This window comes from Cervus elaphus, chromosome 29 (assembly GCF_910594005.1).
Source record: "Cervus elaphus chromosome 29, mCerEla1.1, whole genome shotgun sequence".
NCBI classification, from domain to species: domain Eukaryota; kingdom Metazoa; phylum Chordata; class Mammalia; order Artiodactyla; family Cervidae; genus Cervus; species Cervus elaphus.
Window position 1 is genome coordinate 60,861,539 of NC_057843.1, and position 14,774 is coordinate 60,876,312.

Below are 14,774 nucleotides of genomic sequence, written 5' to 3' on the forward strand. Positions count from 1 at the left end.
TTGCAACCCTATGACCAGCCCACCAGGCTCCTCCGTCCATGGGATTCTCCAGGCGAGAATACTGGAGTGGGTTGCCACGCCCTTCTCCAAGGGATCTTCCTGACACAGGGATTGAACCTGCATCTCTTATGTCTCCTGCATTGGCAGGCGGGTTCTTTACCACTAGCGCCACCTGGGAAACTCAGTGAATTTATTTAACACTTCTATTTTCACCCCTGTCTTACACTTTCAGCTTGTTCATTTCCCTGTTGAGATTTCACATCTCTGCATAAAGAAGTTGATGATCTTCCTTAGAGGGGAGGCCAAACACATGAAGAAGAGTCCTTTAAAAATACAGGTAGCGAGCTAAAAGTCTTAGCGCAATATCTAGTTCTAAAGGTATATTATTCCACGCACCTTCTCCTGGGTGCCTAGCCAGGTCTGAGAAATTGGTTGGGAGTAGGCATGGCATGACCAAGGGCATTTCCCTCACGCCAGGAAAGCTCGGGGGTCGGTGCTCGTGGGAACATGCAGGAGGCAGCTCATCTTAATCCTGATACATGGGGTCTTCTAAGTCCGTTGGTGATGGGGAGGTGGAGCTTCTCTGAGGAAGTGATCCAGAGAAATCATTCATACCATGGGAAGCTAACTCAGAAGGCAGATTCTAATTTATTCACTTATAGTTCAGTTCGGCAAACATTCACTGATGCCCACTGCATGTAAAACCCGGGGGCGTCAGACTGGCTCTGCCCTCACAGAGCTACAGTCCAGCAGGGGAGAGAGAGACAAATATGGAAGACATGCTGGGAGATACACATGAATAAAGATCTTGCGCTCACATCCTCTTTCTCCAACACCCTTTTCAGCAACATGGCACCGGAAAGTGATTACAGAGAAACATGGCTTTACATCATGTTTTGAGATTCCATATCCATTACGTTTATTCCTAATTCAGCTCTGCGGAGTCAACATCATCATATCCACTGGGTGCAGGAATAATAAGACTGGTGACAAAACTGGCATGAATAGTTACTGAGCACTCATAGGACATCAAGCATTGAATTACTTTACCGAGAGAGTCTTCTTTGATCCCCATATCCTATCAAGCAGTTAGTGTATTAGCCCCATTTTACAGATGAAGAAACAGAGGCAAAGTGGCTTGTCTAAGGTCACCAGGCAGCTACATGGTACCCAATGGGGATATAGACCCAGGTCTCCTGACATGATGAGATGCTCATCCAACAGGTGCTTGGAGCTATGGGAGCTGAAGGGTCTGACTGTGCGCCCAGCCTCATCCCCTCGGGGACTCTCTCTCCTCCTTCCCCTGCAGTGCAACTGACTTCAGTTACTGTTTGGTCTGCCAGACACCCCCACTCTTAAGCTCCCCTCTGCAGCCTCTCCCATGCAGTCAGGCCTCAGAGCACCTCCATCCCCTCCCACTGCCTCTCCATCTCTGCTCAGGGCCCAGCATCTCCCCCTTCAGTTGCTACAACAGCTTCCTGGCTTCTCTGTCTCCTCCTTCTCTCCACCTTCCTGCCTCTACATCCCTATTGTCCGTTATCTTGTCACATTCATGTTCAAAAATCTCCCACGGCTCCTCACCGTTCCAAAATGAAGGCCAACCTTCTTGACACGGCATTCAAGGCCCTCCACACCCACCACCAGACTGCCTTTCCTTCTACAAACCCTGCACTCAGGTGGAAACAGAGGAGGTCAGCACTCCCCAAACACACCTCACACTCTGCGTCCTCCATCCTTTGATCTTGGTGATTGTTTCTGGGATCCAACCTCCATCTGCCTGAGCCCACACCTCTTTGGGTCAACATTATATTCACCCTTCCAGACTCATCTTGACCTCCTCTCTCCCAGGAAATCTAGATGTGGTCTTCCTTTTCTCATAATGTTCCTGGCATCTATTGCTTCTTTCTTGAACTTAGCATTTCCCAAGTACATATCTGTGATCAGATCCACCTGGCATCCACCCCACTTTAACAGCCTCTGATGTACTCTGAGGAATCACCTCTTCTCCACTCTGTATTCAGTGTGGTTGGATGGGGCTGACCTCACCACCCTGTTCCTCCATGAAAGGCTGACGGATGTCCCAGACCCACCAATATCATGTTATTGGTTCGAGGACGGACATTTGACCCAACTCAAGCCAATGAGAACTGAGCTTAGGATTTTTGCTGGAATAGTCAGGAAAGAAACGCTCTTCTTACTGGAGTTTCTAAACTGGGAGGGTGTAAACTCGCAGCTGCTAGGGGCCATCTGTACAGCCAAATGGGGAGAGCCTGGCTGAGGGTGAAGCCAAACACAAAGGAAGTCAGAGCCAAGAGACGAAGAGGGAGACAACTTTTAAGATATTTCAGTTCTTGGATTCAGCCATACCTGAATACAGCTCACTCCAGGATTTTTCAGCCACATGAGCCAGTTAAAGTTGGGTTTCTGTCACCAGGCAGTGGGGTTTAACCACAGACATGTGAGCCTGATCCTAGAAGACCTCATTTTCTCTTTATTTCTAAAAACAGCTATATTGAGATATAATTCATATGCCGTAACATTCATTCTTTTAAAGTGTGTAGATCCATGGGTTTCAGTATAGTCACATAAATGTGCGGACATCAGGACGGATTACTTTCTATCTTGAGCTGAAAACGACGAACGTGCGCTTGTTGTGTTCTGCCCTATCCACCAGCTCCTCTCCTGAACCCAGGACTGGGTTTGCCCCTGCTTTCTGCAATACCAGTAAACGCAGCAGGTGCTCAGTTAATGCCTACTAAGCTGTACTCAGACCTCCTTGAAAAGCTTGGCCTCCATCCCACAGGTGTTTGGGTCCACTCTAAAGCACAAAGAATGAGACAACAGATATTTGGCAACCCCCTCAAGGAAAGGACATACTCACCAATCACTAGGTTTCCTAAGCTGGATCCCTGCGATGGGGTAGACTTTCTGAGAGGTGCACACCTGGAGCGTGCTCCTTTGGCTTCCTGGACTTTTCCCAAGTTTATTACAGAATAATTGAAAATAGTAACAAGTGGAAGACATACAAATCCAACAATAGGGGAATGACTTAAAACTTATGGGACACCCATAGGATAGGATAGAATAGAATAGTAAACAGCCACTAAAATTCATCTTTGCAAAGAGGATTTGAGGGCATGGAGACATAACCATGCTATAACATTAAGTGAATGAAACAAAATATAAAAGGATGCATAAAGATCTCAAGCACACCAAATAGTAAACACCAGCAACTGGAAGGGAATAATGCTAATTATTAGATGCAATTATCTTTGCGTAGGTGGATTATATGCAGTTTTCTCATGTTTCTCTACAATTTTTTTTCAAAATGAATATTACTTTAAATAAATCAGGAAAGCCAATAATATCTGTAACTCAGCCCTTGGTTATTATTTAATTTTATTAATATGACTACCAAAGAATGAGAAACAACCACAGGAAGAATATTTCTGAGCCTGTAAAACTTTTATTTAAAAAAGACACTGTCCCTCGGAGTCTTTTAAACAAACATATAGGTAATCTAACCCACCATGTTTCCTTTTTAATCTTGACTGCCAAGAAGCTCAGAGCTAAAATTTAATTCACAAAAATGCAATAGTCATCTTAGCCCAGGTTCTGGGTTCAGTAACGCCCATTTATCTACGTGGTTTCTGCTGCTTCCTCTTATCTGTATTTTCCGTTGTCTTGCTTGTCTTTTCATATATTCACATGTTCCTTGGAATACATGAAGAAGTACTTGCTGAAGTGATTGGAGGTGCACCCAAGAAGAGAGGTCCTGCCTAGCAGACATTCTGCCGGGATGTTTCATTTTCACAAACACATGGCACTGAGTGGGGCTCTGAATCCTTTATTGCCATTCTAATTACAGCAGAGGGGCAACTGAGTAAGAGTGTGTGGGAGGCTCCTGGATGGAGACAGGCTGGTCCCAGTGATCAGATTAAGTCATGTCTTGCTAATCTCCGTCTCCGAAGGCTGTGTGGACAGCGGTCCATCCCGGCTGCCCACAGTTTCTGGCCATTGACTGAGAGCAAACGATAGCGAAGCTGCCACAACATGCCCACCACGTCCATCCTGCGTTCACATCCACAGACATCAAGTGACGCTGCCAAGAGTGCCTAGACAGTACACCCAATCCCTAAAGACATCCTGTCTGAATCAAACAGGGTCCGCGCGCTCTAAGACGAGCCCCAAACACCCTTCAGGTTTTATTGCAATTACCCAGCCCGATCCTTTACTTTGGCTTTAGAAAGAAAGCCCCTCTACTCGATAAAGATGGGCCACTTGAAAAACTTAAGTATTCTATCACCTGGGTGTTCTCCCAACTGTGGCACCTCATGGCAGGAGATAACATACTTATCTGATCCTAAGCCAAGATTCTTTTTTTCTGGTGATAACTTCACTGACTCTTCATGAGATGAGGAAAAACAAATAAGCAAACTCAACATTTTAGTTGTGACCATTTTACCACATCTAAAGTTGCAATGTCTTACTTGTGAATCTACAGCAGAGGAAAGGGGAAGCAGGAAAGGAAAGGAAGGCAGCAAACACTTATTTAGTGCTTCCAGCATGCCAGACAGAGGACTGGCTGCCGTGCTGTCCACTCAAGGCATCTTTCCTTCCAGCCAGTTATCTCCCTTAAGCGTCACAATACCACCCTGCGGAGTACATATAATAGTCCCAGTTTTTCAGAAATGGAAATCTAGGCTTAGAGAGATTAAATCCCTTGCTCAAGGTCACCCACGGGGAAGATACGAGGTTTCTGACCAGACTCAGGTCAGAGCCACCCAAAGCCGGTGCCCTGTACCCCTTCAAACGTCTAGAAACGCCTCTGCTCGCGTGAGGCTAAGATTGCCCTCTGCCCTCCTTCCCTTGAGCTCAAGTGCCTTCTGACTGCCTCATCCTCTTGACTTTAGGCCCCCTCTCACTCAGAAAGGCATCAAGACACACTTGAAAAATAAAATATAAAAGCATCAACCCACATCCTGAAATTGAGCATCCTTCCCTTTGCTGCCACTAACAAGCTAATATGAAATCTCTTTCAGGGAAGCTTTCTGAATGGAATAAATTGGTGAAAACATTATGCAGCTGACAATATTTGGTGATGATGCAAACAGGGCTGCCCTGTCCACAAATGGTTTTGTCTCCAAAGAACCTGCTCTCCTGTGTCCTTTTCAAAAAAAAAAAGATGGAGCAACAGAGAAACAGTACCCAGAAGACGGGCTCGGTGTAATTGCACTGCCCTCTCTGCTTATGTGTGTCGGACAAGTACCCCCAGAGAACTTGAAATGTTCTGGGGAAGACAGGAATGTCATTCGGAGATGATTCCACAGGGGCTGGCTCTGCACAGCTCCCCAGCTTACACCCTCCCAGGGCAAAGGAGGCCTCTCCGCTTGCGCCTCCGTGCCCGCCACCCACTGCCACCCGTTCCTTCACCTTTTATTTGCATCGCAGAGAAGACCGGTTCATCAGTGAAGGGGGGAGGCGGGAAATAAGACGCAATCCAGATTTCTGCTTTTTCCGGGGACCCAAAAGCGGGGGGGGGGGTGGGGGGGGTCACACAGAGAAGGAAGTGGAGCCTAGGGTGCCCGATCAGCGTGGCACGGCGACCCTCCCCTCCGCTTCTGCACCAGGGCTCGAGCAGAAGTGCCCAGGGAGCCCCAGGAAGCCGGGTCAATTAAGCCCGTTGCCTTGGCCCGGCTTGGCGCGGTGCAAGAGGCGCCAACCGAGCGTTCTGCACAGGAAACCACTGCCCCCTTCAGGCCGCGTCTCAGCCGCTGTGGCCGGAGCGGAGGGGCTCCCTCAGTCTGGAAAAACTCGCAAACCCGACCTCACGCGGCCAGCGACTGCTCCTCTGAGCCCCCTCGGCGCACCCTAGTTCTCGGGCGGCGGAGATGTGCGCTGTTGCCACAGCTGGAACGCAAGCTGAGGGTGTAAGGAGGGCGCTTAGGACGGAAATCTCTGGGCTCTTCTGCTCCCCTCAGAGAAAGAGGCCGGGAAGGCAAGCCGACTGCTTGCGCTCCAAGTCCGCTCCCCGGGAAACTGCGCCGGCAGCCGCCCGGCCACCAGCAGCGGCGCGGCCGCACACCCTCGCGCGTCCGGGGCGAGACCTGCTCGGGCCACTCTGAGCAACTAACCGGAAGGGGTCTCAGGAAGCCGCTCGGCCACAGGCAGCGCCAGGCACCTGCAGGCAGCAAGCAGCGCTGCAGAGCCGGCGGCCCCACACCGGCCGGACCGGTGCGGGTTCCGAGCTGCTGGCGCGCACCAGGCGCCCAGCCCTGATGCGCGCTCCAGCCCCTGGGTCCCCGAGTCCTCCGGACCTCAAAAGCTCAATTAGGCTTTTCTGAGGCCCGCGAGCAGGCCCGTGGCTTCTCCAGCCCCTGATGGCCCAGTTTATAGTCAATGCGCCTGTTCTTCCCACCTAGCACTCCACAGCCCCACCAGCGGGACTTGGGCAGGGGTGACCACTGCAGGCCTTTCAGGAGGTTCAGTTACCACCTTCTCCACTCTTCCTCTGGGCAAAGGAGACCCTAGTTTTCTACCCCACATCCCACAAGCATGCACACATACACAATCCCAGAGGGGAAAGATGCTCAGCAAATCTGGGCACCAGCTTTGCGAGCCGAGCCCGGCGGGACCCGGAGGGTAAGCCCTGAGCCCCAGCCCGAGGTGCCCTCGGCAGGCTCAGCGAGGGCTCTGCCCAAGGGCCGAAGCTTGCGTCTGCCCAACACGCCCTGGCCCACTGCCCCCGCAGCCCCGACGGCGCGGGCGGCCGGACGCTCACCTCGGTGTCGTAGAGTCGCAGGTCGAGGAAGTAGGGGCGCAGGAGCGACTCGTTGCGGATCTGCTCGATGGCCAGCTCCACCGCGGGGAGCACGCCGCGCCCGATGCTGCCCTTGGCCACCTCCTTGGTGAGCGGCATGAGGCCCATGATGGAGAGCGGCGGGCTGCTGGGCGGCGGCCGGGGGGCACCGCGCGCCCAGCCCCAGGCCCCGGGCGCGAGCGGCGGCAGCAGCGGCAGCAGCAGGAGCAGCAGCAGGCGCGCGGGCGGCGGCGGCGGCGGCGGCGGCCCGGGCTGCCCGGAGCTAGGCGGGGAAGCCATGCCGCGCCGCGGGCTGCGGGCGCCGGCTCACTCGGCCCGCATGGCCTGGCCCGGCCCGCCGCCCCGCGCCAAGATCTCCCCGCGGCGCCCGCGCAATGGCGCCGATCCCCGCTCCGGCTCGGGCTCAGGCTCGGGCTAGGCACAGAGCGGCCGCGGCGGCAGCGACAGCGGCAGCGGCGGCGCCCGTGACGGATCAATCACGCCGGGAAGGGGTGGGAGCGAGCAGAGTGCGGGAGGCGGGGAGCCAGCGAGCAAACGCGAAGAGGGGGGCCGGCGTCTCCGCGCGCGCCTCTCCGGCGCGGCCGCCCCGAACCCGGCCGCCTCCGCCCGCCCCCGTGCGCGCTCTGAGCTGCTCTCCCGCCGCGAGCCGTTCGGCAGCAGCCCCTGGAGCCCGGCCGGGGGAGGGCGAGCGGCAGGAAACGCGGGAGGCGAAGGCGAGGCTGCTCCGCGGCGGCTCGGGCCGCCTCCGGGGACAGGGACGGGCCGTGCGCGCCGGGGGAGGGGAGGCGCTGGCGCTGCGGCGGCCGCGGGGAAGGCCGCCTTCCCAGCACACGCACACCCGCGCCCCCGGCCCTCCGCCGCGCGGGCTGCCCCGCGACCGCCTGGACCTGAGCTCCGGGGGACAGCGGCTGAAGGAACGAGGACGGCGTGCTGGCACAGGCAGCGGCCACGGTCGCCTCGCCGAGCGCTTCCTGTAGCACCTGCACGATGATGTGGGACTGCCTCTCGGAGGTCTGGCTGGGAAGGTCTGGTCTGCGAGCGCGCCACGGAGGCGTCCTAGAGGCACCTGCAGCCTACACTCCCCTGCTCTACTGTGGTATCTGGGGGGCCATGACTGAGCCCGAAGCGGCGGTTGAACGCCCTTTGGTGCTGAGGTTTCTGGCCTTTAAGGTGTGGCTGAAAGCCCCCTTCTTCCCCCTAGTCTGAGTTTTCCGTTGCCAACCTCAGGAGCCTGGAGTCTTCACCTTGCGTGTGCTATCGCCCCCTCCAGGCGTTTGACCTCCCCCGTGTCCCCGTTCCCAAAGGGGGCTCCGCCCTAGAATTCGCCCACCCTTGCCTCTCCAGGTCGGAGTACTGTCCTCAGGCCGCAGTAGATCCAGGCTCCCCTTGACTTGGCCCTCTGTCTGACAGGTCGGGCCAGCTGCATGTCTCACCTTAATTAGCAGTCCTGTAATCTGACCTGGGCCCTAGGCCGTGTACCTCTCTAAGCCTGAACAATAGGAATCATGGTCATTAACATAGAAAATCCCAAGAGGTGATCAATAAGGGGGACACAGTAGGCCATCATTTCAGAAAACCTTGGACCAACCATTTATGGGCAATAGGACGACCTTGTAACAAGGTTGAGAATTTAACCTTCACTGAACACTTGCTACATGTATGAAACCCTCACAATAGCCCTGGAAACCAAGAACTTGTATATCATCCTCACTTTACAGACCAGTACATCGAGAGGTTTCATAGCGTGTTGAAGTACAAAGAACTATTGACAGAGCACTGGAACCCAGAGCCAGCAGGAGCTCTGGACACAGTGCGGGGGAGGTCAGGACCAGAAGCATGTCCCCTGTGGGAAGGGAACTGCCCCGACTGGACTGTTTTGGACCTTGCTTCCCTTGGGCATGTGGTGAAGGAGCTGGACCACGTGCTGTCCACAGACTTGATCTGGAGTGAGGCAGGGGCAGCCCTGAATCACAGGCTAGGTTATTACCAGGAATCATGAAGATGGAGAGGAGAGGCTGAGCCCAACTCCTGGAGAGTAACTTGGACAGCTCTGGGGAAACCGGGCCAAATTCTTCCTATCCAACTCCTCTTTCTAGGCTTCTGCAGACACCACCTCCCAAGCTCCACTTAGCCTTTCCAAGCTGGAGGGCTTGAAAGGGGCAGAGCTCACTTGGGCATCTCCACCAAAAAAGGTGGTCCAGAGGACAGTGTAATCCTCAAGATATCTGTGATGTGATCTTGACATCACAGATATCCCCTAGTCATAGGCTTCCAGCAGCTACCATTCCTCAACTTCTAAGCTCAGGTTTCTGAATGAGCATTTTCATTTTTTTCCCTTAGTCATTTATGTTTTCCTTGTAAGCCATGCCAATATGGAGTATCTGCTGACACCTACATCTGGGAATAAGCTGAAAGCTGGAACAACTTTGCTTGACATTTACTAAGTGATTGAAGGCCCTGCCTGGCAACTACCTTTCCGCCTCTCAGTCTCCATTTATGAGGTGACCTGACCTCTAGACACCAGGGATCAGCTCTGACCCAAGGAACTCCAGTCTTACTCTCCATCAGTCTGGCTCCAGGCCAAACTGTGATCTCATACCCCACTTCTGAGGTCAGGGCATCTCTCTGGTTCCCAGATCCTACCCTGGTCTGTGTTCCAGTATGGGTAACTGGATCACGGGCATGCTTCCTTGGGTCTGAGTTCCAACCTTGGTCACCAGTTTCAACTCCATGTTCTTCTAGAGCTGGAGTTCAGCCCTCTTGCTTTATAATAATCATTCATTCCTTCGATCAATGTTTTGTAGTGTCTACTATGTGCTGGACAGTGTCCTAGAAGCTGAGGATACAGAAATAAACAAGCAGACTAAAATCTCTGCACTTGAATAGATTCACAGACATAGAGAATGGACTTGTGGACACAGCGGGGGAAGAAAGTGGAATGAACTGACAGAGCAGCGCCGACATATATACACTGTTGTTGCGTTTGTTGTTTACTCACTAAGTCCTGTCTGACTCTTTGCAACCCCATGGACTGTAGCCCACCAGGCTTCTCTGTCCATAGGGTTTTCTAGGCAACATTATTGCATTTCATTACCATGTCCTCCTCCAGGGGATATTCCCAACCCGGGGACTGCATTTGCATCTCCTGCATCTTCTGCATTGGTAGTCAGGTTCTTTACTGCTGAGCCTCTGGAGAATGGGCACATGTACCCCACCATGCATAAACAGACAGTTAGCGGGAAGCTGCTATATAACACCGGGGGCTCAGCTGGGTGCTCTGTGATGTTCTCGAGGGGATGGGGGTGGGAGGGAGGCTCAGGAGGGAGTGGGTATATGTATGTTTATAGTTGATTCACACTATTGTAGAGCAGAAGCTAACAACACTGTAAAGCAATTATTCTCCAGTAAAAATAAAATAAAATCCCTGCCTTCATAAAATTGACACTCTAGTGGAGAAAGAGAGACAATAAACAGAAAGAAGAAGGTATTTTAGTATGTCAGTTTATGAAAAGTTCTATGGAGAACAATAAATCGAGAAAGAGGATTGAAACTGACAGGGTGGGGCTGCAATTAGAAATAGGGAGGTCGTCTACAGCCATCCCACCCTGAAAGCGCCCGATCACGTCTGATCTCGGAAGCTAAGCAGGGTCGGGCCTGGTTAGTACTTGGATGGGAAAAATAGGGAGGTCACGGAAGGGCACGCTGAGGTGACTTTTCAGCAGAGACGTAGAGGAGGTGAATAAGACAGACGTGCCAACAGTGTTCCAGGTGGAGGAACAGCAAGGGCAGAGGCTCTGAGACAGAAGTGTGCCTGGCATGTTCAAGGAACTGTCAGGAAGCCAGTGGAGCTGGAGTGGAGTAAGCAAGGGGAAAAGCAGTGGCTCCCAAGGTCGAAGGCAAGCGAGATAGGGTAGCACCTGGGCACTGTGAGAACTCTGGTCTGCACACGATGACGTGGGGAACAACCCGGAGGAACTGGTGATCTGCAGTGTGATCTGATCTGTCAAGTGAAGAGTCGCTGGCAGGGGCACGAGAGGAGGCAGGAGACCAGTGAGGAGTCTACTGCGATAAGCCACATATGGTAGCAAGAACCAGGCTACAAGCGGAGGAGCTGGTGAGAAGTGGCAGGTTAATAATCGTTCATATGGTTAATGGGAATAAAATGCATTGTCAGATGCCAAGTCCCAGGACTGTGGTGAGGAACTGACAAGGAACACAGCAGAGACTTTAGAGAGCAACGTGCTCAGGGTCACACCCTTAGAAAGCGATGAAGCATGAATGTCAGCCCAGGTCTGTGTGGCTAAATACCCATCTTCCTCCCCAAAACCTGCCTCCTTAAGCAATCCTTTCTCCCACGCCCTCTGCCTATACGCAGGAACCAGAAGCTAGTCTCCAAACTCGAGCTTCGAGGTTGGGGCTGGGTTGAAAGAGGATACCTGTCCCCTTTCTGGGGATGTGAGGGGACCATGCCTAGTCCACTGGCTGCCTGGCGGCAGGACGCCGCATCCCTCTGAGCAGGACCCTGACAACGGGAGGCTCACCAGGCCTCCCCCGCTGTCTGTCCTCCTTCCACACTGGGCTGGACAGCTCTGGTGCCCGTTGCTCACATCTCCATTCCCACGGCCGCCTTCTCCTGGGAAGTGGGTCTAGTTTCCAACACCCTGTTCTCAGCCCGTCCTGTCAGCCACGCCTGCCTCTGTCCTAACTCCCAACAACAGGGAGGTCTTCTTTTAAGCTTTCTTTAAAAAAAAAAAAATCTTTGTAAATATCTCCCATGTATATTTCTTACTCATGTTTACTTTACATTGAAATGTTTCTTTCAATCAAGTAGCTCAGCTGTTTTTAAGTACATCGTTTGTTTTCATTTCCATTTTTTAATGGATAAGTTATGAATGAAGGATCCAAAAAAATATTAGCTGAATGAATCTAAGTTGCTTTTCTTTTTTCACAAGGCATGTTTTTTAAACCATAAAATTGGGTTTCAGGCATCAGATGTGGTCTGGTGACACAGTTCAAGTAATAATAATAGCTACCATTTATTAAACGCCTACCTATTCTGTGCCAGACACCTTGGTATGCATCATCTTAACCTTCATGACTGCCTGAAAAATAGGTGTTAGGATCCGAGTTTTGCAAATCATGAGACGGTGGTCCAGATGGATTAACTGACGTGCCTGCAAGAGACCAGGTTTGATCCCTGGGTCAGGAGATCCCCTGGAGAAGGAAACGGCAACCCCCTCCAGTATTTTTGCCTGGAGAATCCCATGGACAGAGGAGCCTGGTTGGCTATAGTCCATGGGGTCGCAAAGAGTCGGACACGACTGAGCGACTTCACTTTCAATGATACTCAGCAGAGGCAGCAACAGGGCCCAGACCCAATCTGTCTGACCCCAGACTCTCCTCCACGTTTGCCTCTCCTCCACATGCCTCTCCTTGGAGATGCCCTTATAGGACTTAGAGGAGGAAAGAGTCTTTCAAAAGTAAAGAATGCTACTGATGGTCAACATGAGAAAGAGGTAAGATGATTTGGCCAGGATCCCCCACTGGAGAGATGAAGGTGGTTCTCCTTTATCAGGGGAGAACGTCTGGCCTGGAGACAGTCTGGCTAAACCTTTCAGGAGTCAGTGCCAAGCCTGGGGTGGGGGCTGGGGAGGGACTGGGGCGGGGGGACCAGGGGGCCTGCTCTTCGTACAGTCCGAGGACAGGAGGAGGATGGGGCTGTCACCATGCTCCATGTCGGCCGGACAGGTCCTAAGCGTGGACAGGCAGGAAATTTAGCTCATAACTGAGAGGTCTCCAGAAGGACACCTCCTCCCATTTAGAGGTTTCAAAAACATTAAGATCCTTTACAAAGAGGATCAGAGATGGACAAGAGGCACAGTTTAGGAAGAGCCTTAGATGGAGAAGCATCCTATCAAGTGTCTGGTCCAACCACTCACCAAACCTTAGTGGTAATGGCGAGTTTTGGAGTCAGGCTGACCAATTATTAGTGGTACAATTCTGGAAAGTCACCCACCTTCCTGAGCTTTAGTTTCCTCACCTCTAAAGTGGGAATAAATTATTCATCTTTCACATCAAGGTTGTTGTAAGGATTAAATAATAAAAACAGCTAATATGTATTGAGTACTCACATATGCAGGGGACTCTTCCAGGAACTTCACATATAATTACCTCCCTCATTAAGTAAGATGATGCACAGTACTAGTCACTTATTAGGCAAACAACTAATAATGATATTAATAGTAATAATAATACCATCAAAGATGGCAAGAGCAATGCCTCCTGAGGCTCCCACTCCATTATTTCATTGATGGGATTTTTGTACATTATTTCTTAGACTCCACCTATAGCCTTCCCACAGCATTCATTATGGGTCCCAACTTGCTGCTGAAGTCCATGATGCTTCCCCTCACCCATGGTGGCCCCTGACCAAAGACAGCTCACTTTGGTACCTCCTCATTCCCTTCCAAATTAAGTCTTCCAAGAGAAATATCCCCAGATCCCTCAATCTTCCCTGGCCAGCAATCTGTCCATGGCTGTCTTCAAAAATGATATCCAGAGGGACTTCCCTGGTGGCCCAGTGTCTAAGACCCTGGGCTCCCAATGCAGGAGGCCCAGGTTCAATCGCTAGTCAGGGAATAGATCACACATGCCACAACCAAGCCAAATAAATTATTTTTTAAAAAAATATTTCAGGGCCATCCCTCTGTGCTCAGGACTCTGGACCGCTGTCCTGCTGCCTTCACAGTCCAGAGTGACTTCCACTTGGCTAAGGCCATATCACCCCTTTGGATCCCAGGAAGCTTGTGGCTTCGCAAGAGCCCTGGGTTGGTTTTCTGTGGAGTTGTTATGTTATTTCAAATGAATGGAGAACTGGATCTCTCTGATCCTGTTTATCAGCAGTTTAACTCAGGGACTTATGAACAGGTTTGAAACATTCCATGCATGATTATGTCCCACTGTTCCAGCCTGTTGAGGGTATTCTGCATCTTAGAACTGTTCTCTTTCAGGACTTCCCTGGTGGTCCTGTGGTTAAGATGCCTCACTTCCACTGCAAGTTCAATCCCTGGTGGGGGACACTAAGATCCCACATGCATGTAGGATCAGCCAAAAACATAGGTTAAAAAAAAAAAAGAACTGTTCTCTTTCACAGTCATCATCTTTCCCAGTTAGTGCCATTACTGTTGGACAATCTGATTTTCTTCCTTAACCTGAAACATTGGTCAAAATGGTAAAAAGGAGAATGATAAGGATAGAGCTTTGTGACTACCCACACTGGGGGCCATCTGCCCTACCTAGCCTTGTGACCAAACCCACTGAAAACTCCCCCAATTTCCAAATTCCGCAGCCCATGTCTCACCGTCTTGCACTCCAAAATATTGTGAGAACTTTGTTAAAGTTTTTGCTGAAATCCTGATGCATATGGTCTCCTTATTTCTCTGACTTGCCAGATTAGTGACTTTTCAAATACAAGTGATTATGTATTTAGGCTTCATGGGCTTGTTTTTGGTGAGCCCACGTCCATTCCTAGGGACCACACCCTCTCCTCTGCATGATCACACACCATTTGTATAATCAGTCCATCTCAAACACTTCTGAAGGTCAACAGCCAAATCCCTTTTGCTGAGATCACCCTTTTAGTCTCTCAGAATATCAAAACTCTGCTGTGTCCCCCACTGCCTAACCCCTAACTTCCTTTCATCCCCCAAAGATCCTTAGATGCTCTCTCCGATTCCTATCTACAGTTTCATGCCTGGCCCTCAGGTCCTCATCTGGACCGGAGCTCATTGAAAGCATCTAGGTGCCATCCAAGAGTCTTGTCATCTATCCGCTCTTAACCATGCTTGTTCTGATATTTCTGTTTGCTGGTCATTCTCCACCAAAACGTCCAGTGTTCCTCTGTCAGAAGCCTGGCAGTGAGAAAATTCTGTGTTCCCTTCATCATTCTCCCTTG

General features: G+C 51.4%; 1 protein-coding gene across 1 annotated transcript in view; it reads right to left on the minus strand.

Moving 5' to 3' along the window:
* GABBR2 (gamma-aminobutyric acid type B receptor subunit 2) overlaps window positions 1-7,244 on the minus strand; it is a 359,033-nt gene extending 351,789 nt beyond the window's left edge. Inside the window, exon 1 of the mRNA XM_043890615.1 lies at window positions 6,782-7,244. Coding sequence (XP_043746550.1) covers window positions 6,782-7,099 — 318 coding nt within the window. The 5' untranslated portion in view covers window positions 7,100-7,244. The remainder of the gene's footprint in view (window positions 1-6,781) is intronic.
* Between the last annotated feature and the right edge of the window lie 7,530 nt (window positions 7,245-14,774).